Below are 22,147 nucleotides of genomic sequence, written 5' to 3'. Positions count from 1 at the left end.
ATAGGTAGTTTTTTCACAATGGCCCTTTTCTTTACCATTCTCATAACACCAAGGGCTAGAGTCCCTGTGACCACAATGGGAAATAGAAATATATTCCTATCAAAATTTCAGCAGTTTTTTAATGAACCTTGGAAAGCTGATTCTAAAATTAATAAAGAAAAACAAAGGGATAGGAGCTTTCTTTCAGATAGTATTTTACTGACAAATTCTCTCTCTTTATTTTTACCTTTCTGTGGCTTGATAATTTAAGTGTGTCTCTTATAAACAGGGATTATAAACTAGATTTAAAAAAAATTATACTGATGATTTTTCTTTTAGCAGAAGACTTGAATCCATTTATACCTATTCTAATAAACTATATATTAAGATATATAGTTTATTTTCGATTTTCAATCTGTTTTCTATTTTCCTACCTTTTCTGTGATCCTTTTTTCTTGTTTTCTTTTGTATGTTTTTTTTCTTTTTTACTTGCAATCAGTTTGATGATAGGGAACACTAATTTTAACTCTAAGTAAAATGTTATCCTCCCTCACCAGAAGAATTCTGTTTTTCATATTTGTAGACTGTATTCTGGGGAAAAATTGTACTCAGTGAGTTGTCAATAAAATATTTGCAGAAATTACTTTTCTTGCTTGTTACATAAATACCTACACAATATCCTTGATATTGTCTTTAGACCCAAAAAGCCTAAATTATTTACTATCTGGCTCTTAATAGGAAAAGTTTATAATGTATACACTTTATTTCTATTCTTCTAGTGGTTGCTCTAGATTTTTAACTTGTATATATAATTTAATGAAGTCTCAATAAAATATCTTTCTTCCAGAACAATACAAGGAATTATTAAAATGGCTTACTCTCTCCCAACCTGTGTTTAAGTTTTATCTTGATTTTTTTTGTTCCCACAAATTAGACATTATTATTGTCATTGCTTTATACAGTCAGTGCTATTGAGATTTAGCCCCATGCTTGCCATTTGTTTTGTTGAGCATTTCTTCTCACATCTTCTATTTTGTGAGTATTTCCTTTAGAACTTCCTTTAGTGAGGGTTTGTTGCTATTGAACAGGTCTGAAAAATGGTTTTACTTTACCTTATTTATTAAACATAGTTTTAATTTATAAAATTCTTGGTTGACTTTTTTGTATCCTGTTAGTACTCTCAAGATTTTGTTCCACATTTTTCTACCTGATGCTGTAGTTGTTAATATTGGGTTGGCCAAAATTTTGTTCAGGTTTTTCCATAAGATGTTATGGAACAGACTTTTTGACCAACCCAATAAATTGATTGTCGATCTAACCTGTCATTCTTTTATAGACAGTTCATCTTTTCTCTCTAGCTGCTTTGAAAACATGCAGTGATGTGCTGGTAAATGTTTAGCATTAGCTCTCTAGGAAAAAAAATTCTGTATAGATAAATAGATAGTTTATTCTAAATTTTACTGATATATGGTATGTATAGCACACAATTTACAAATAATAAAATAGGTAATACTCTTTATTGTAAATTCCATTTAGCCAGTGGATTCTCACAGAATTGCTTTCATTGATTTTTACTAAGCTCTTACATCTTTAGCCAGCCTATAGTTGCAATTGGCAAACAAGTGTAGTGCCACAATGAATGCTGATTGATATTTTCATTTACATGAGCAAGTAAGACAAAAGTGAGCAACAGAGGGATATGTCTCACTTATTCACCAATGATATTAGCAACTTCTTTGCTGAATCAGGTAATAGTTTTTAAATACTCGAAGAATATTTCCTCAATTTTTTTTGTGCTAGTTACAGTGTAACAGCTTAAAACACAGCACACTGCATTATTAACATCTTCTCCATCATTTTTTAAAGTCTATGTAGTCAACGAGTAGTCAATAAATCCCTGATTTGTAGCATTTGTTGATATCTGTAGTGTAAATACTCCCATCATGGCTGACTTCAAGCTACTGATAAGATGTCACTGTATGTGGAGTTGGAAACAATATGCAGTAGCACACTGTTATAATTCTACCCTACAGATACAATTTACATAGATAACCCCAAGAGCATAGATCAGGGGTCCCCAACCCCCAGGCTGCTGACCACTACTGGTCCTTGGCCTGTTAGGAACTGGGCCGCTGTGAGAGCTGTGGGTGGGCGAGGGAGGGAAGCTTCATTTGCTGCTCCCTTTCACTCCCCATTGCTCACATTACTGCCTGAACCATCACTCACATTACTGCCTGAACCGTCACTCGCATTACCTCCTGAACCACCCCCCACCCAGCCCTGTCCGTGGAAAAATTGTCTTCCACAAAACCGGTCCCTGGTGCCAAAAAGGTTGGGGACCGCTGGCATAAATCATAGTTAAATGTAACAAAGTAGTTAGGAAAGTGGTACGTTTTGAGTGTTTATTGCCTTTGTTTTTAATGGTATTTTATTGTGCATTTGTATCATTTGATTTTAATAATGGATGTGGTTAAAACTGACTCGCAAAATTCCTGAAAGTTTAACAATAAACTCTTCCAAGTCAATATGACCCAGGTCCAGCACATCACTATCATTTCCTGGGTTTGATTCACTGGTTAGTGTCTTTCATCAGCTCTGGAAATGTCTCATCCATTATCTGTTCAAATACTGCCTTTTCAAAACTCCTATTCCATTTCCAATAGGGCTTTCAAACTCACTGATTTTTGATACCCTCTTGTTTTTACTGATACTTTTGATGCCTCCTTTTCTTTCTTTAAGCATATTAAAATACTTAATTTATATTCTCTGATAATTCCAATATCTGCAGTCTTTGCAAATTAATTTCAGAGTTTGTTTCTTCTTCAGGTTTTTGATTTTGACTTAGTTCCTCAGATTTTGTGATTTTCCTTTGTGAACTCACATTTTGCCCACAATCTTTTCAGAATACTTTTAAGGTGATGTACATTTTGGCCACAAATCTATGTGAGGACAGGCTTGTGGTTAAGCGTTCTCAGGGCCAATTTCCTCCTGCCCTCTCTGCTCCTACTTTAACTCAGGGCCAGGGAAGCTGACTAACTTTCATGATTTTACTCTATGGGGCAAGATTTTTTTCTAGTTCACTCAGTGAAGGTGTCATTTTAAAAAAATACCCATGCTATTCACAGGTCTCTGATCTCCTGGGTTCTGGCTCTAGTCCCTATAACTCCCAAAACCCAAGTTCTTGGCTTCCAGGGATAGGCAGATAACCCTGGGAAACTGCTGTTTTCAGTGCTTCCTTCCCTCATTGAATTAGTGCTTTCTCATATTTTTTACTTTGCTGCCAACATTGCTATGCATTACAATGCATTGCATTACATTGCTATGCATTACAATGATGATTTGATATTTTAGCCATCATTTCTGAAATATTTTATGCCAGGAATGTTTCTTTGTACATCTTTTCTACCATACTGCTGATTAACCATGTTTAGAACCTAAATTGGGGATTGGATTCTTGTGGAAAAGTATAAGAGCCAGGGAGACCAGCTAAGAGGCTGATGCAATAGTTCAGGTTAAAGATAAAAAGACCTGAAGTAAAGAAAATTTCAACAGAGGGTGAGAGAAAAAGCTGAAGTGAAGAGAGATCTCTGCAGAGGATTGGCAGGGTTTAGCATACAGAAGTTGGGTGAGAGAAAGAGAATCAAGGACGACACCACAATTTCTAGCTCAGTATTTTGATCCATCAGAGATACAGCTTATAAAAATCATGTTAAATATTCTCCAGAGTGAACCTGAATAGGATCAGATTTGTTTCAAAATCCTATTAATTTTTTAAAAATGTGTTTACAGGCATGGAAAGAACAAGATAGGTTAGCTGAAGAGGAACGCTTAAAGGAAGAAAGAAAAGCAGAAAAGAAGAGTAAGGACTCTGGTAAAAAGAAAGGCAAGGAAAAACTAGAGAAAGAAGATAGTAGGAATATCAAGAGAGAAAATTTTTTAAAGGAGAAATTGGAAGAAGCGCAAATAAAGATCCTGGAAATAACAGAGGAGCCCCTCCAGGAACCAGAACCTGAGATCATTTACTCGGTAAAATCAATTTTCTAAAAAGCTCCTTTGGGTCATTCCTAATTGTTTGGGGAAGAACACAGCTTCTGTGGAAACATAAGGTTTTCCGTCTTCACTGCCACCACAGAGGCCTTGGGGTTTCTTCTAGTATAGAAGATCTCAGACCTGCAGTCCATCCTGTGATACCTAGGACCTTCTTTGCAGCTGATCATCAAGACAGGAACACCCTTAGGCCAGTTTTTCTTGAGTGCCATGAAGCTAGGTTTCTAGGGGTGGTAAAGATGGAAATTTGACACAAAAGCATTCACTTAGGTGTATGTAAATAAGCAACTGTGATAGGTCAGCATTGTATCAAACCAAACTTGGGTCCACTTGCCTGCACACAGTAACGCCAGTCTACTGACACCGGGTTGTGGTGAAGGAAAGTGCAACGTTTATCGCAGGGCACCAAGCAAGGAGTCCTGGGCAGCTAGTGCTCAAAGCAACCAACTTCCCAATGGGTTTCAGGAAAGCATTTTTAAAGGCCAGGTGAGGGAGGGAAGTCGCAGGGTATGTGACCATCTCCTGAAGACTTCTCTGATTGGTTGATGGTGAGGTAACAGGGCAGTGTCACAGGGGTTAACATTATCAATCCTTAGGCACCAGTAGGTCTGGGGGCTATGGTGCTCATGGTCATCAAGTACAATAGTTCATTTCTTCCATTTGGTGCTGGTTTTAGTATCTGTAAGGCAACTCAGGAAATGTGCCTCAAATACTATTATCTAGGTACTTCAGAGGAGCTAAAGCAGAGGATATGGGGGAGGAGTCTGTCCCAGGAAGGCCCACAGAGTCCTGCTCAGTTACAATAGTGGACAAAGAGGTTGGCTTTTTCTGTCTCAGATGATGGGACTTGCTGAGTACATTGGGCTGTCTCTCTGTATGCACCCACGTTACTTGCCTGTATGCTTTTGTGAAACCTTCCCTTTGCCAATCTCTCCCTCAAGCTGTTTTATGAGAAAAACCTAATCAGAAAAAAAAAAAGATGGGAAAAAAAGTAACAGCCCTTGTCCTTTCTAGTTACTACTCTGAGCCAGTTGTTCTCAAGCTTTAGCCTGCATCAGTATCACTTGGAGCTCTATTAGCGACACTTAGTAAAAAAAAAAAAAAAAAAAGTCTTTAACACTTGACCTTCTAAAATGTAAAGTACCAATACTCCTCAGTATATTAGCTCTCTTTAAACAGGAAATTAACAGCCAATGAAGGAGAAATTGATAACTTTTTGCACTGCCTTGGCAATAGTCCAGTGATTTGAATTGCACTGGGTTATGAGGATGCTCCAGTGAACAGAGTTTAAAATCATGTACCTTCTTTAATTCTACCTGTCATTATAACACTACAGGAGGTGCCAAAGATAAGATGGACACTGGCCTCTGAGTCTACAAAGTGACAAATCATTTAGCAGAAATTAGGCTTATGGCAGCTTTAACTGGCTCACATGGATGACCTAATTTTTGTCCATTGCCATTCCACACTCAAAGCATGATGTTTTCTTTTCTAGTTTCGTGGATACAACATGGGAGAAGTACCAGTCCAAATCTCAGGAACAAATTATTATCTGTATCCTTCCGATGGAGGGCAGATTGAAGTAGAAAAGACAACATTTGAAAAAGGTACATTTTGAAAGCAGCTGGTTAATGGTTTGGAAGATATTAACCCATTTCAGATAATCCTGGGGCCTTGTACTCCTGAGTATGATACGTGAGAGTAGTAATGTGCCCCCAGTGATTCATTTATGCACAACGTTCCCCACTTTCAGACTTCACACTCTTCTGTTGTAATAGCCTCTGCAAGGCACAGACCAGCCGTGAGGTTACCTGGGCACACTAAGACAAACATTCCAGTTGTTAAAATATGAAAATATTTCCATAGGATTGGAAAATAGTATAATAGTAACTGCAGTAAGCAAATCGTTACTTAATAATGTTAATTACAACACATAGTGTTATCTCAGAAACTAAGCACATACTGTGAATTTAGAGCAAATTCCTGATTTGGTTTCTGGAGCACAGAGTTTGGGGGCCTGCTGCCAATATCCAGTTATTTTTGCTATAAAGAAATTGCCTCTGGATTCAGAAGTCATTAAGTGGGAGGGAGGTCTTGGAGATGAGCTGAGGAGGACCTAGTCTGGAAAAAGGAAATGTTTCATTCTCCCCAAGGGAAGAGCAGATCTGGGCTCTAGGGAACTTACTGGGGACATCTTATAGAGCTTCTCTTTTCACTTTGCTTTAAAGATTTCTTAGGATGGGTTTGAGGACCTGGGTTTTATTTGACAGCTTATTGTCTAGTAGGGAGCTGTGGTCTCTGAGAGCTGGGAAAAGTCAGTGGGGAGGGAGTGTAAGCAAGATCCTGTTTAATGTCCACAAGATTATGCAACCCAACAAGGGACACCAGGGCTCCTCCCATCCACACTCTGCCTGCGACACCAGCCCGCCCCTTCTCACTCCCTACCCTTCCTCCAGCCCTCTCTTAATTTTCCTTCCTTCCTTCCTCCCTTTCTCCCTTCCTCCCTTCTTCCCTTCCTCCCTCCCTTCCTTCCTTCCTATCATCAAATGACCATCAATTTAATGAGGAAATCATTACAAGAGTGAGAACGCTATTCCCTATGTGGAATCATGGCTCAAGCATCATTAGATAGTAACTGCCACATCAAACAAAAGATCCTACCAATGATTTTTAAACTAAAAAGGCCTACAAATTATTCAAATTACTTAAAGAATGGTTTGTGGTACAACTTATATCAAATGCCAGACTGTTTTATTATATAAAGTTTGTTTATTTAAAACATGAAAGGGGGGACTTCCCTGGCGGTCCAGTGGTGAGGACTCCGGCTTCCACTGCAGGGGGCGGGCTTTGATCCCTGGTCGGGAACTGAGATCCCGCAGGCCACTTGGTGCAGCCAAAAAAAATAAATAAAAATAAAGACATTTAAAACATGAAAGGGATTTTTATTAATAGATAGGTGTGCATATTTATTTATATTACAATATTTTTTAGTGTTTAATATTTTGAATATCAACCCTGGGTGTAGGGTACAAATAGTAGTAACTAAAAATGGAACTCAGAATCACAGAACTGAGAAAAGCACTGGACTCAAGTTTTAAAATGCTATGTTCCATTTTCAGTAACCGTTCTTTACTCTTATCAATATTTGCATATGCATGTAATATATATGTTTCAGATGGTTCATAGTAAGTACATTTTTATCTTAATTCTATCAACTTTGAGATATGATCATTCAATGAAAGTTGAAAAGGAAAGGCTGGGTTAAAAAAAAAAAGAAAAAAGCTGGAAGAGGAGACAAAGAATGAGTCAGAACACTAGCAGAAAATGTTTTGTTTGGGAAATTCTTATATGTTCCTACTAACAATAATAACTACTGTAACTAACGTTTATGCAATTCTTTATCAATTACAAAATCCTTTCACGTTAACCATCATGTGTGATTGATCATAAAGTTGAGTATAGGTATACCTTAGCCAATTTACTCTCCCTTCTGTAATTGGATTTTAGGTATGAGCAGAAAGTCTGCAAACATCTCCCTGATCCACCTGCTGTTCCTTCCTGGAATTCCACCAACACTTTTTTCTTTTAGGTATCTTTTTATAAAAGTAATGACATCCCTAGGTATTTCTAGTCCCTGACTTAAATGCTATGCAGCATTATTTAGAGGTCTTATCACAGAGCTTAATTGGGGCATCACAATCAGCCCATTTTCTATCCCATGATTCTTCTCCAGGCCCAACTTTTATCAAAGTGAAAGTGAAAAAGGACAAGCACAATTTTTTAATTCATTTAAGAGACCCTAAGAAAATTTTGAAAAAGGAGAAAAAAGAGGATTATCCTTCAGAAGATGAGGAAGGAGAAGGAGAAGGAGAGCAACATTTTGAAAAAGGTAAGCAGCTGCATCTTTGTGGCAGTGGGTATCAGTACTTCCACCATAGGTCAAACCTATCCACCTAACAGAAACACATGCATCCCTGGCAGGTAGCATGTGTAATTTTTACAGATGATAACTGAAGTGTTTTGCCATCTTGTTTATATACACTTTCCCTAATGCAAAGGGGATATACATCATATACATAGCCCATCTACAGTGGGCTGCTTACTTGGTTTTGCCTCTTCTGGGAACCCAGCTCTTGATTCCAGCTGACATGCAGAGTCTACCTCGCCTGGCTACCTTTTTGTAGCAACATTGAGTTTGCAATGTCCTTTCTGTTCTGAATTTTGTTTAATGCACTGTACCAAGTGCAGTCTCTAGGACTCAGGTCCTTATTAATTGATTCCTACTGAAGGTTTGGCTTCTCTGCAATATTGACTGTGAATGATAGGGTTTCTATCTATGATCTATCACTTGGATCTCCATGTAGTATCAATTTTCTTAAACTGCAAGAACAAGAAAAAAATCCTAAATTTGGCCATGAGCATCTCGACCTGCTTGTAGATGAGAGTTCCAAGTGGATGTCCATTGATCATACACCATGAAACTTCTTGATAACACCATTTAACATGTCCCGGCAACACCAGCTGGAAAAATTAATTGCTTCTTGCCCAGTGTAGGTTATACCTGCAAATGGAGATGAGTTAATTAATAAAATGCTTTTGGACTCAAGTTAGTAATAAGTAATAAGATCAATAACTAAATCTAGCTAATAAATTTAGTTATAGTCACAGTGTTTTATAAATTCAAGGTAAGAATACAATGTTTGACAAGTTTGAATGTACCCAAGAACTTAAAAACAGAAATTTAAAAATTACTCTTCTTTGTTTTATCTGATATAAAAATATATGGTTTAGTATAAAAATTAGGAAATATAGGAATACTTTAAAAAAGATGACAGTTGCTCATAATTCTACCATCCCAACAGTAACCACTATTCACAGTGTATGTCTTTCACTTTATCATGATGAGCAGTTTCCTATTCATTAAATATTTTTTAAAATCATATTATAATAACTGTATGGTGCATAATCTATAAAAATATCAAACCACTATGCTGTGTACCTGAAACTAATGTAAGTCAATTATACTTTGATTAAAAAATATATATCTAAAGATTTTAAAAAAAAAGACTTTTTAATGATTTCATAATAATTCATTGGTATATGTACATATCATAATTTACTTAATCATATCCATGCTTTTACATATTTGGGTGATTTCCACTTCACACTGAGTTTTGCTTACATTTCTTTTTGATAAAACAAAAATGTCCTTGATTTGATTTTATCTTTTAGAAGAATCAAATGCAGAGAATAAAGCTGTCAGCAAGTTTGGATCTTTTTCTGCCACCTTGGAAAATGGAATCTGCCTCTCAATAAGTTACTATGGATCGAGTGGAATGGCGCCAGGTGAATTAAACACAACAGAAAGGATAAGTGTCCCGTGACCAAGGGCAGCTGCCCACCCTCCATCAGCTTACTTGTTGATAAACATGTTCTGATTTAATGCCCCTCATTTCCTGAGCAGTGGGAATATATGTGTGTGTACATACATATGTGTGTGTACATATGTATGTACATATATAATCTTGCATACGTAGAAATAACAATAGTTTGACATTTTAAACAGCACTTTTCATACATATAATCTCACATATAACCACATGTACATACATATAAGTTATCTTTGTTAACTAACCCATGAAAATAAGTCTGTTAGTTGGTACCAAAAAAAACATGATTTGCCAAAGAATCCTCTTGATTTTCTACAGAATAATATTTCTATGAATCCTGTGTTTATGGAACTCCTCAATGTGCTTCAGAACATTAATCTTAAAGGAGCCATTCATTGGACATCTTGAAGGATTTATTTACCCTACTCTTAATAAACAAATTCTCCAACTGGAAGCTATTTCCTTACAAACCACAAAATGACCTGTCACTTTACCAAGAACCAGTTAGGAAATCTTGTGGGTTCTCATGCATTTTATAGGGATCTAACCACAAGAGATTAAAAAAAAAAAGCTTTATAAAATCAAAAGGTAATCCCTATGTTGTGTGACCTTAAACTACATGTGAATTGTGGTGATCCAATTATCTGCCGTACTATGTAGTTTCATTTCTCTAGAGACAATATTCCCATGGATCATTAATCCATGTTTCTTACCTTGTGCCAAGTATTGTAGTACTTTAGTGGGTTAGAGAGCCCATTAAATTTGTTAGTATTTTTGCTTTATTTGGGGGTTTGACTTTTAATTTTGTAGTTGATTCATTTTTAATCCAACACTTGGAAAAGTCATTTGTTGCCTAACAAATTATGTATTAAAATCCACAATCACACACAGTCACTAACAAACCATACTCCTACTGAACAAGGTTATCATTATTTTACATTAAGATATTTACACCCTACTCTATATCAACTATGTTGCTGCTATTTTCTAAGTGATTTACTTATTCTTGATCTAATCCTTAAATTAATATGTAATCTTTCCATTTAATACAGATGTTCCTAATTTCAGTTTATAGATACTGCGTTTGAAAATGTTTATAGTGTAGATAATAAGTAATGTTTTACTTCCTGTATATTAAAAAAGTTGAAGGCATGAGTCTTGGTAAAAAATATATTATAACTTCCTTAAGGATGCATATAATACTAATATTTAAGAACGTTTATCTGCTAGTGGCTAAACAAATTTCCAATCCAATTCCCCCCTCTTAATTCAATATATACAGCTCTCTAGAGCTTATTGATCTTGCTTAACTGAAACTTATGCCCGTTGATTATGATATTACTTTATGCTTCCAATTTCCTTCTCTCCGCAGCCCCTGACAACCACCATTCTACTCTTTGATTCTATGAATTCAACTATTTTAGATACCTCACATAAGTGGAATCATGCAGTGTTTGTCTTTCTATGACTGGCTTATTTCACTTAGCATAATGTGCTCAAGGATCATCCACATTGTTACACATTACAGAATTTCTTTCTTAAGACTGAACAGCATTCCACTGAATGTATACAGCACATTTTATTTATCCAGTCGTCTGTCAGTGGACATTTAGGTTATCTCCAGCTCTTGGCTACCCTAGTCCTTTTTGTGCCTTTCAGTTCCTTGATGAACTGTGCTCTGTCTTATCTCTGACCAATTGCCCATGTTGTGCCCCTTGCTCAGAATTCTTTCTCTTGCTACGTACATCACCACTTTCAATAATGAACTTCCTCCTATACTTCAGGACTCAGATTACAGGTTACTTGCTCTGAGGAATGCTTCACCCATGTGAACTGGGTCTTTGGAGTTGAGTGGAAATTGCTTAGGCAAAGAATCAAAGGAAGGGAATTCTATACCAGGAATAGCATGTGCAAAAGCTCAGTAGTGTAAAAGCATGACACGTTTGTGGAAAAGCAAACTGCGCAGTACAGTCAGTCCTCTGTATCCCATATCCATGGGTTCTGAATTCGCAGATTCGACCAACCTTGAATTGAAAATATTATTTTTAAAAAAATTCCAGAAAGTTGCAAAAAGCAAAATTTTGCCCCCAAATTTGCCCCATGCCGATCACTATGCTGAAGCCACGTGAATGAAGTGATGTGTAGGCACACCCTACTGTGGCCACCTACCACGTCACAGACCTGCACTCTCTCCAGTGCTCATTGTCTGAGCATTGCTGGTCTGGTGTCCCGTTCGTTTGCTACTTGTATTGTGTGTTCATGCTTGGTTTCTGTGAAAAATGGCTCCCAAAAAGCAGTTAAGTTGTCAAAACAATTCCTCAAAAGCCAAGAGAGAGCAGAAAGTGCTGTCTCTCGACAAGAAAATACAGATCTTTGATCTTCTGAAAAGTGGCGTGTAGCTTGCCAAAGTGGGATGTAAGGTCACCAAGAACAAATGGAACATTCTCACAGTAAAGCAGAAAGAAGCCGAAGTTCATGGAAGGGTTAGAGCTGCCCCTACAATGGCAAAAATGGTCTCACAGGTTCATGACAAAGTGCTTACAAAGTGCTTGTATTTTGTATGTGGCTAGGGGACATGTTACGAAAGTATGTCCCTTTGGATGGCAAAATTACGCGTGAAAGAGCACTTAGCCTCTGTGTGCACTGTTGTGAGGGGTGAGGAGAGTGAGAGGAAGGAGTTTAAGGGCGCTAATAGATGGCTGGTTAGCTGGTAAAATGCTACACCCTCAAGAACTTAAAGATCACAGGAGAATCGACATCAGCCAGTGCCAAAGCAACATCAGTGTTCCCAGAAGAACTCAAGAAGAGAAAGGCTACCTTCTAGAGCAAGTCTTCAATTGTGATAAAACAGGCTGATGCCCAGTCGTACCTACATCCGTCAGAATGCCGAGCAGGCCCTGGGGTTCAAGGACTGGAAAGCTTACCTTACTCTCGGGCTATGTGGCAATGCAGCAGGTCACATGATCAAGCCTAGTCTATGAGCAAACAACTCCTGGGCCCAAAAGAACAAAAACAAAAATTGTCTATGCTGTTCTGGCAGCACAACAGGAAAGCTTGGGTGACAGCCGTCTTGTTCTTGGAATGGTTCCACCGGTGCTTCATTCCTAAAATGAAGAAATACCTCAAAGAGAAAGAGCTACCATTCAAGGTGCTCCTCATAATTGACAATGCTCCCAACTAACTCAATTTCTCTGCCTCATTGACAAGGAAGTGGAAGTGATGTTCCTGCCTCCTAACACTGTATCACTGCTGCAGCCACTCAATCAAGGCATCATCGAGGACATTAAGGCAACTTATACCTGCCTCACCTTCAGGAAGATTCATGCTGCCCTTGGTGCTAACCCTGATTGCAACATTGTGGATTTAGGGACTTCCCTCGTGGTGCAGTGGTTAAGAAACCGCCTGCCAATGCAGGGGACACGGGTTCCATCCCTGATCCAGGAAGATCCCATATGCTGCAGAGCAGCTAAGCCCGTGCACCACAACTACTGAGCCCGTGTGCTGCAACTACTGAAGCCCACGCTCCTAGAGCCCGCACTTGGCAACAAGAGAAGACACTGCAATGAGAAGCCCGCGCACCGCAATGAAGAGTAGCTCCTGCTCACCACAACTAGAGGAAGCCCACGCACAGCAACAAAGACCCAATGCAGCCAAAAGTAAGTAAATAAATAAATAAATTTATAAAAAAAATAGTGGATTTATGGAAGAGCGTCACAATTATGGTTGGAACTGTGCTTACTGCAGAGGCTGTAGGTGCCCTGAAGCCTAAGACAGTCAATGCATGTTGGAAGCCATTATGGTGTGAGGTAGTCAATGATCTCAGGGGCTTCCCCACTATTGATGTAGAAATCGGGAATATCTTGAATGTTGCAAGGGAAGTTGCGGGGCGGAGGCTTCTTTGACATGATCTAGGGTGACATCAAGGAACACATAGAAGAGTATAGAGGAATCCTTACCAACAAGGAGCTCAAAGATTTGCCGAAGTCATCTACAGATGATTTTTTCTACAGAGAAAATTTAGAGGAAGCAGAGCCATCAATTTGGACATGTGAAAATATTGCAGTGCTTTTTCAGTAGGTGCAAGTGTTAAAGGATATGATCCTCAAGTACAATCCTTTGATGGACTGAAGCCTCTGTGGTATCCAAGGTATAGCAGTATGCCAACAATCATTGCAAGACTTGTTTGATGATGCAAAGAAAAGGAAGAAACAGCTTCCTATAACAGTGTTTCTAACTAAAGCATCTGCAGTTGTGAAGCCTAGAACTTCAATGCTTTAAGATCCTCAGCCCTCACCTCCAGATATCCTGACATTAGTATTATTGAGCCTCCTCCAAAGTGACAGTGTCTGCAATTGGAACCCAATTCTCCTGACTAGATAATCCTTCTGACATCCTGTCAGAAGTCTTAACTCAGCCTGATGTCTCATCACTTACCTAGAGTGCCACACATCTCATCGCCTTGCCACATCGGTACCATAGACACCATATAGCAGTCATCATCATCATCATCATCATCATCATCATGCAAGACAGGAGAACTAGGGTTTTGGTGATTGTTAACACTATGTGTGTGTGTGTGAGAGAGAGAAAGAGAATTAATATTTTTTCTATGATTATATTTTCTATATGTATTTTAAATAGTCTATGTTTTATTCCATGTATTTCTCTTTTGGGTCATTAAACAAAAGCCATCTGTAAGTGTTGAAAGAAAGATAATGTTTTGTTGTTGCTGACGTGTACCATGTAGTTAAGCACATGATGGTTGCATGATTCCGTCTGTACTGAACATGTACAGACTAATTTTTTGTCATTATTTCCTAAATGATGCAGTATAATAACTATTTTATAGCATTTACATTGTATTAGGTATTATAATTAATCTAGAAATGATTTAAAGTATATGGGAGAATGTCCATAGGTTATATGCAAATAAATACTACACTATTTTATATAAGGGACTTGAGCATCCACAGATATTGGTATCCATGGGGTGTTCTGGGACCAACCCCCTGTGTATACTGAAGGACAACTGTATAAAGTACAGCTTGTATGGAAGTGTTTTGTGGCAAATGCCTTTCTTCTGGGTTCCCCTGTCACTCTGTACTTTTCCTATCACGGGCTTAACACATGACATTGAATACCTGAGGTTCTCTTCGTCTGAACTTCTCATTACGTTACAAGTTCCTGATGTCTCATTCATCACTGGTTACCCAATGCATGGTACATAGTAGTAGGTACTCAGTAAATATTTACTGATTGAGTAAATGGATGGGGATGAGAGGGAGGAGTTTCCAGCTGCTTCTAACTAGATGCCATTCGCTATTTATATTCTGTACTTGCTATGAGTCAGGCATCTTGCTGGCACTGAGTCACTAAGATGAATAAAACCATGTTACAGCTACTCAAAGAATTTATTGTCTAATGGGAACAGAAACCATAAATAGTGAAATAACTGCATAAGTGCTAGAAATTATATATAAACCAAGTACTGGGGACAGCCAGAAAATACTTGAGAGAGAAAGCATAGCATCTGAGATGAGACTTTATAGGTGAGTAGGAATTATCCTGACAAAGCAGCAAAGAAAGGGAATTCTAGACAGTAAGAACCATTTGTATAAATACACAGTTGGGTAAAAGCATGACATCTTTACAGAAAAATGAGAGGTTGAGTGTGACTGGAGTGGAGGAGGGTGAGCATTGTGTGTCCTATAAGATTTGTGAGTGCCAGAGTTTTTCAAGTACGAAAAGGGAAGTGACATGAAAAGATTTCATTTTAGGAATATAATCATAGTGATAGTTTGGAAAGTACACTGAGGTGGTGGTATTAGGAAACTGCTACAAAACATCAAGCAAGTGAATAAGAATATGAACTAAGGTGGTAGGAATAGATAGGAGAGGCATGATTTGAGAGAAATTTCTGAGGGCTCCGTGACTGGTTGGATGTATAGGGTGAGTCAAAAAGAGAAAATGCATACAATCTCAATGTCTAACTTGAGAAACAAAGTGCATGATTGGTCATGGCATTGACTGAGGTTGAGAACATAGGAGGGAGGGTTATCTGCTTGGAAGAGGAGAGACTTACTGATTTTGAAATGTCTCCAGTACCGCAAGCAGGGGTAGATGTCTAAGAGCAGTTGGAAATACAGATCTGAAGCTGAGAAGAAAGCTTGTGCCCGGAGATGTAAATTTTGCAGTCATTCAAATGTAGGTGACAGCTGGAGCCCCAGTAGTGAACAAGATACTCAGATCTAATAGAGATAATAAAGGCTCTCAGCCCTCACTGTGTATCACAATCACATGTGATTGTGTTTCACAACTATAAATGCCTGGGCCTCGTCCCCAGAGAGTCAAGGTGGGGGCCTGAGCATTTCGTTTAATTCCATGAAAAATGATTATGTGCAGCCAGAGTTGAGAACATCTGTTGTGTAATGAGAAGGGGGAAAAAGACTGGGACCTACCAACATTTAACAAAGAGGAAGAGTTAGTAAAGGAGACTGCGAAAAAAATAACCAAAGAGGTAAGAGGAGATCCAGGTGGGAGTGTTACCCTGGAACCCAGAAGAGAATATAACCTAAGACGTAAGGGGATGCTTGGAAGTTTCCAACATAGTTCCTCCATGGATTGGCTCTCCTTTTAGAATTCTAACAATCCATTAAACCCAGAATAAAATCAGTCTTCAATAAGAAAACTTCTTTTATCATCTCAGCCAGAAATAATCTATTTCTTTTCTAAATTTCCTTGTTTGTATCCCTTATGTTTCTATTTAATATGTCCTTGTATTGAAGCTATTTGAGTACAGATCTTATTTAGACTATTTTGACTTCATAAGGTCCTTTATTTTTCTTTTTTATTATTATCCACTGCTGCACACGTTTTACATATGAGCCTCAATAAATATTTCTCAAAAAAATGAAGAGATGGTTACTGCCCTATCATTAGGAGTTTACAATCTAGATAGGGAGGCAAGAGTGTGTGAAATCATGACTCAATCAAATGCATCAAAGTATTAAGTGCCTCAAATTTCTAAGCTACAATTTTGATTTCCAAATCAACTACATTACCCCTGAACCTATCCAACTGATCAATCCTACTCAGCAAGGTAAAAATTGCCAAGTGGTATAAATGTTTGAGATGTAAATTTTATTTAACAAACATATCAAATATAAATGTCTAATTTACTTGTTTTCTCCTCTTTCTCTTTATAGAGGATAAGGATCCTAACTTGGAAGCAATGTTGAATATCCCATCAGCACATACTCCAACAGTAATTCCTGTTATAGTGAGTATTCCTCAAAGCAAAGGAAAAGGGAAAACAAAAAGCAAAGAAAAATCCAAAGAATCTCTTAAAGAAGAGGAGCTCCCAAAGGAAGAAGAGAAAAAGGTAAGTGGACCTTGCCATGTATTCCCAAACTCTGCTTCTGCCTCAATGTTAACTTTTTTAAATCATGAGTTATGTCAATAGTGTTATTACAGTGCATATATTTTACTGTGCAGATTCAGTAACATTCCTTGTACTTTCAGTTTTGAATGGACAAGAAGAGGTCTGCGCACAGGAGTTGAATTCCCACACCAGGAGACATGCTGTCTTAAACAAACTGTCTCAGGTCATTCATTTCAAACTCAGAATAACTAGTTCAACCATTTTTCCACATTGAATCTTGGATGTTCTTTGCTTAGATGGTCAAGTTCCTACCAGTCCTTATTTTCAATACTGAATTTAATTCCATTGAGATAAACAACAATTGGAAGGGGAGGATCTCTAACTAAGTAGTGGAAACACTTCTGTTAGGTAGATCTGGACTTAGATATTGATGTACTAAGAATTCAGCAAGACTAAAGGACAACCCACTTCCAGTTAAAGAGCAGTCCACCCTCTACCTCTAACCCTTCACCATATGCAAACAAGCGCACGCACACACACACACACTCACACACACACACACACACACACTCACACACTTGAGAGCTCTTTGACTCTAAACATTTTCCTAATAGAAGTATTTAGATCAAAAGAGGTTCTAAAAGAATGACAAGAAGGAAACTACTGATCAAATCTTGATTCTTTCAGTTTTACTAGTACAGTTGTACAGTGTACAACATTTGTACAATGTACAAATTCTCAACTTATTAGAAAAAAAGTGTTAAAAAGTGATCAGGGACCTGGATTTCAGAGCCTGACCCTTTGAAAGTTATGGGGTTTGAATGTTACTTGGCCTCTGCACCATATTTACACAGCTTTACTAGATGAGGTTTCTCAAGCTAGGACACTTGACCCTTAAGTAGAAATGTTCAAGTACTGAGTAGAGTATCCCCAGGTAACTCATTAATTTAGCTGAAAGCAATTTGGTGGCAAACCAGTCGGTCCACCCAACATTTTTTTAAATTGATGACAATGAAAGGGTGGGGGATAATTACTGGTTTTGAGTGTAATGATACATTTGTCATGGCTTGTTTGTGTCTTTGAGCAGTATTTTTCATTTTACAGAATTTCATAAGCTTTTACCTCTTAATTTTGCTTTGTGTTTTTAATTGATTTTCAGCCAATGATCCAGATTTTATTCTCTATTAATAACAAAGGCAGAACAACCTAAATGATCAACAGTAGAGGACTAGAGAGAATAAATTAAAGATCCAACACTGGGGGATCAGTTGGAATGATTTTAGTGGCGAGCCGCTGAGCAAATCAACTGGAAAAACTGAAAGGATTATCGTTAGGGGTGGGTTGGAAGTAACCGAATAATTTTCATCCTGGAGTACGTATAACCAAACAAGGGATTCAGGCATAGTGAGCATAAAGTTATTTAGAATCTGTTAAGTAGACACACCCAAACCCTCATTAAAACTTATAAATAATCTTTTTTATTGTGTTTTATTATTTTTACTTACTACAAAAGCAGTGTATGCTCATTATAGAAAAATAAAGACACATATCCTAATAGCATAATGTCTCTAGCATCCAAACTGTAAGAATCACACAAGGAAGGTTGGTGGGGATCTTGGTCAGCCCTTACATCTACATGTCCAAACTGAGGCATCTTTCAAGGCCTAGTTCAAGCTTCAGCTCCTCCATGATCCTTTCCTAGTCTCATTAACTTTGATATCTCCCTTTTCTGAGGAAAGATGTGCCAACCATTTGGTACTGTTATTTAGCTGTTTCATATGTCTGTGTGCCATTCTACAGGCAAAATATCAATTGCGCAAAGGTAGAGACTCATGCATCCTTATAGGCTCCACTGCAGGGCTCACTAGTCCTGGGCAAGTCATAGTCTAAGCATTCACCAAGTCTTTGTTTAGTCATAATAAATCGATATCTCATTTAGAAAATGACAGGAAATTATTCACACGTGGAACTATTTACAGGAAGAAGTAGAACCAGAACCTGTTTTACAAGAGACTCTTTATGTTCCCACCTTCCAAAGCCTGAACGTGTCTTGCCCCAGTGGGCTCCAAGTGACCTTCATTGGGCAAGAGTCCCCAGGTGAGTGCTGGCCAGGAGGATGAGGAGGCAGGGGGAAAAAAAGTCATATAGAAAACACTTCAGTCACCATTGAAACTGTGTATTTTCCTACCAGTTAAATAAACTTGTTGATAATGAATAATAGGCTAATAACAATAATGACCACCATTTTTGAGCACTTACTGTGGGCCAGGCACTATCTAAATACTTAACATACATGACAAAATACAACTACTATAAACTAAGTCCTAATAATTTCCTTTCACAAAATAAAGAAATCGAGGCATCAGAAGGTTCAGTAACTTACCCCAGGTCACTCAGTTCCTAAGTGGCAGAGATAAAATGCCATTCTTGGTCCAGTGGTGGCAAAGCCAATGCTCTTAATAACTACTGTGTGGTCCTGTGTCCTTCCTCTACAAAGGGCCACAGGAACAGAACTTTGCTGGTCTGATCAAAACAAAGGACGGTGAGCACAGAGTAGGTAAAGATAAGTGCAGGTTAAATGGATGAAGAAAACCAGTCTCATTCCCAGGTGTCAATATATACTTTTATAGGGTCTCTTACTTCTGTTGATTCTGTACGTGGCTCCTAACCTATTAAGATGAATAAGTAAGTACAACAGGACTCCTTTAATTAACCTGATGCAGGGGGGCATCCACATTGGTGATTGATTTGAACATTATTTAAATGAAGACCCCCTATTGCAGTAGAAGTAGGAGAGGCAACAAAGCAAGCACAGAGCCGGGACTTGAGTTCTAATTAACTGTATGGCCCTTTCAGTAACTTACTGTCTTTGGACCATGTTTCTTCATCTGACAAATGTTACATTATATCAGTGAATCCTATTTTCATGACCAAATATACTCTATTATAATTTCCTTATGTACCCCATATTTAAAAAGTGTACCAAAGAAAAAGAGTATGCTTATTGAAAAATAATTCAATGTTGTATTCAGTTGCCAGCCAAATGAGAAGAAACTTAATGTTGTAGTCGATCTATTTCATCTCAATTTTTCTTTTCACTGGGCTTTCTGAATTATTAAAAATAGACCATGAACCCTTGTTTCTATTTCCAAGTATTCCTAGTGATCCAGGTTTTCCATGATGGGACCAACTGTGTGTGCTAAGACTGAAGGCCACTGACAGTCTTCCGAAGTCAAAGATGCTATGAGGGAACTGAGAGGGATATTCTTTTTAAGTTTAAGGACATATTTGTTTCCTTGCTTGTTTTCTTGATTCTGTTAGCAAACCACAGCTTAATACTTGTTTCACCGGTCTTTTCCATTAGTTTCATTTTCTAGTCTGATGTTTTCATCTTTATGTCAGGGTAGACAATGTAGTTAATAATAACTCTGTCTGGGGACTTCCCTGGTGGTGCAGTGGTTAAGAATCCGCCTGCCAATGCAGGGGACACGGGTTCAATCCCTGGTCCGGGAAGATCCCACATGCCGCGGACAAACTAAGCCCATGAGCCACAGCTACTGAGCCTGAGCTCTAGAGCCCATGCTCCGCAACAAGAGAAGCCACCACAGTGAGAAACCCACGCACTGCAACAGAGTAGCCCCTGCTTGCTGCAACCAGAGAAAGCCCACATGCAGCAACAAAGACACAATGCAGCCAAAAGTAAATAAATAAATTTATTTTTTAAAATGCTGTTGGATCCTTTAAAAAAAATAATAATAACTGTAACAAATAATCTTTTTAAAACCCTCCATATATTGTGATTATCCTAATTCAAGTCTGAATATAATTACAGCGTAAGTATCAAAGTAGCACTATCTTCATAGGGTCAGCCTTGGGCAAGGGAGAGAAGGTCACACGGTGCAAGAAGAAAGAGCCTAGATTTGAGTTCTTGCCAGGGTGACCTTGGACAAGTCATAACCCCTCCCCACCTGAATTTCTTCATTTATAAAATAACGTCATCTACTAAACAGAGTTGCTATAAATATTAAATGAGAAAATACTTTCTAATTTGGAAAGTATTATTCCAATGTTAGGTTTTTGCTTTTGTTTTTGGTCATGGTAGCAGTGGTTGTTTTTACAGCATAAGAAAATAGTTAAGTACGGAGACTTGGTTCAAATCTAAGCTCTGCTCTTACCAGCTGTGTGACCTTGGAGAAGTTAGCCTCCATTTATTCATCGGAAAACTCTGGAAAATGAAAGTGTCTACCTTAAAGGGTTGTTGAGGTGGGCTGAATAAAATACATACACAGAGCATTTAACATATAGAAATATTTCAACAGATGTTTATTATTTTATTATTACTTCTGTGACTTGAAGGGTCAAGCACCTTGAAAGGTGCTTATTCCAAAATATTTTCCCACCAGCCTGATATAGTCCTTGAAATACCATCATTTCATGTTAGTAAACCACTTCTTTTCCTCCTGAACCAATACCATTTTATTTTAACTTTTAATACAGAAAAATATAATATATAATATAACAAGTACTGATGTGCTGGCCAGACAAAATAAAGATCTCTTTTTGTCATACTTTAATCAAAATATATTTTTAAAATTACAGACGCAGCTGTAACCCGAAATTTCCCTCTACAGTCTATTCCTTCTCTTTCTCTTATAGTGAACACTAACAAGACTTAGATTTTTGTGCAAATAGGTTTATACAAATGTGCTATATGTATGCCTTCATAATAACAAATAATGTTAAGTTGTAGATAATGCAAAATTTACATAAATTATATTTTATTGTAAATATTTTTCTGCAAATAGCCTTTTTATTCCATCTCTATTTTGGATATTCTAGGTGATACACATTTATCAAATGTATTTCTTTTAAAATCTAGATAACATCTCATCAAATGAATAGACTGTGATTTTTTAATAGACTCCATCACTGACAGACATTGGATTTTATGTTATTAAACCACTTTTTAAATGGAGAAGAGGAAATTATTCAGTTAGCAAAATCTGAGTAGCTGCTGTGTACCAGAAATTCTCAATAATAATACTTTCTTTTGGAGGAATTTATTAGGTGTTTTCTTCTTGATTGCCAGCTAAGAGTAGAACTCTGAGAAAAATCTGGACTTGGTTAGAGATGAGAGGGTTGTGTTAACTTTGAAAGATGATAAATGATTTAAGAAGGGCAAGCCTGAGTGAGTGACTTCCCCTGGGGCTCCAGGGAACTGGGGGACCCCAGGGGAACATTGTGCATCCAGGGTGAGAGAAAAATACCAATGGGGAGAAAAGGCAACATCTAAGACAGAATAACTCTCTCCCTTCCTAATTTTGCCCTGAAATGTTCTGGACATCATTAG

At 37.8% G+C, this 22,147-nt stretch overlaps 1 protein-coding gene across 1 annotated transcript in view; it reads left to right on the top strand.

Annotated features, from left to right (window-relative positions):
• SPAG17 (sperm associated antigen 17) overlaps positions 1 to 22,147 on the top strand; it is a 218,300-nt gene that overhangs the window by 121,784 nt on the left and 74,369 nt on the right. Inside the window, 6 exon segments of the mRNA XM_027091011.1 lie at positions 3,769 to 4,005; positions 5,522 to 5,633; positions 7,760 to 7,915; positions 9,259 to 9,372; positions 16,622 to 16,797; positions 18,777 to 18,894. Of these exon segments, the coding sequence (XP_026946812.1) occupies positions 3,769 to 4,005; positions 5,522 to 5,633; positions 7,760 to 7,915; positions 9,259 to 9,372; positions 16,622 to 16,797; positions 18,777 to 18,894 (913 nt within the window).

The sequence above is a fragment of the Aethalodelphis obliquidens genome, unplaced genomic scaffold, assembly GCF_003676395.1.
Source record: "Aethalodelphis obliquidens isolate GAN/ISIS:26980383/991018 unplaced genomic scaffold, ASM367639v1 scaffold70, whole genome shotgun sequence".
Lineage (NCBI taxonomy): Eukaryota > Metazoa > Chordata > Mammalia > Artiodactyla > Delphinidae > Aethalodelphis > Aethalodelphis obliquidens.
The sequence above is the reverse complement of the archived record's forward strand: the minus strand, read 5'-3'. Positions and strand labels throughout refer to the sequence as shown.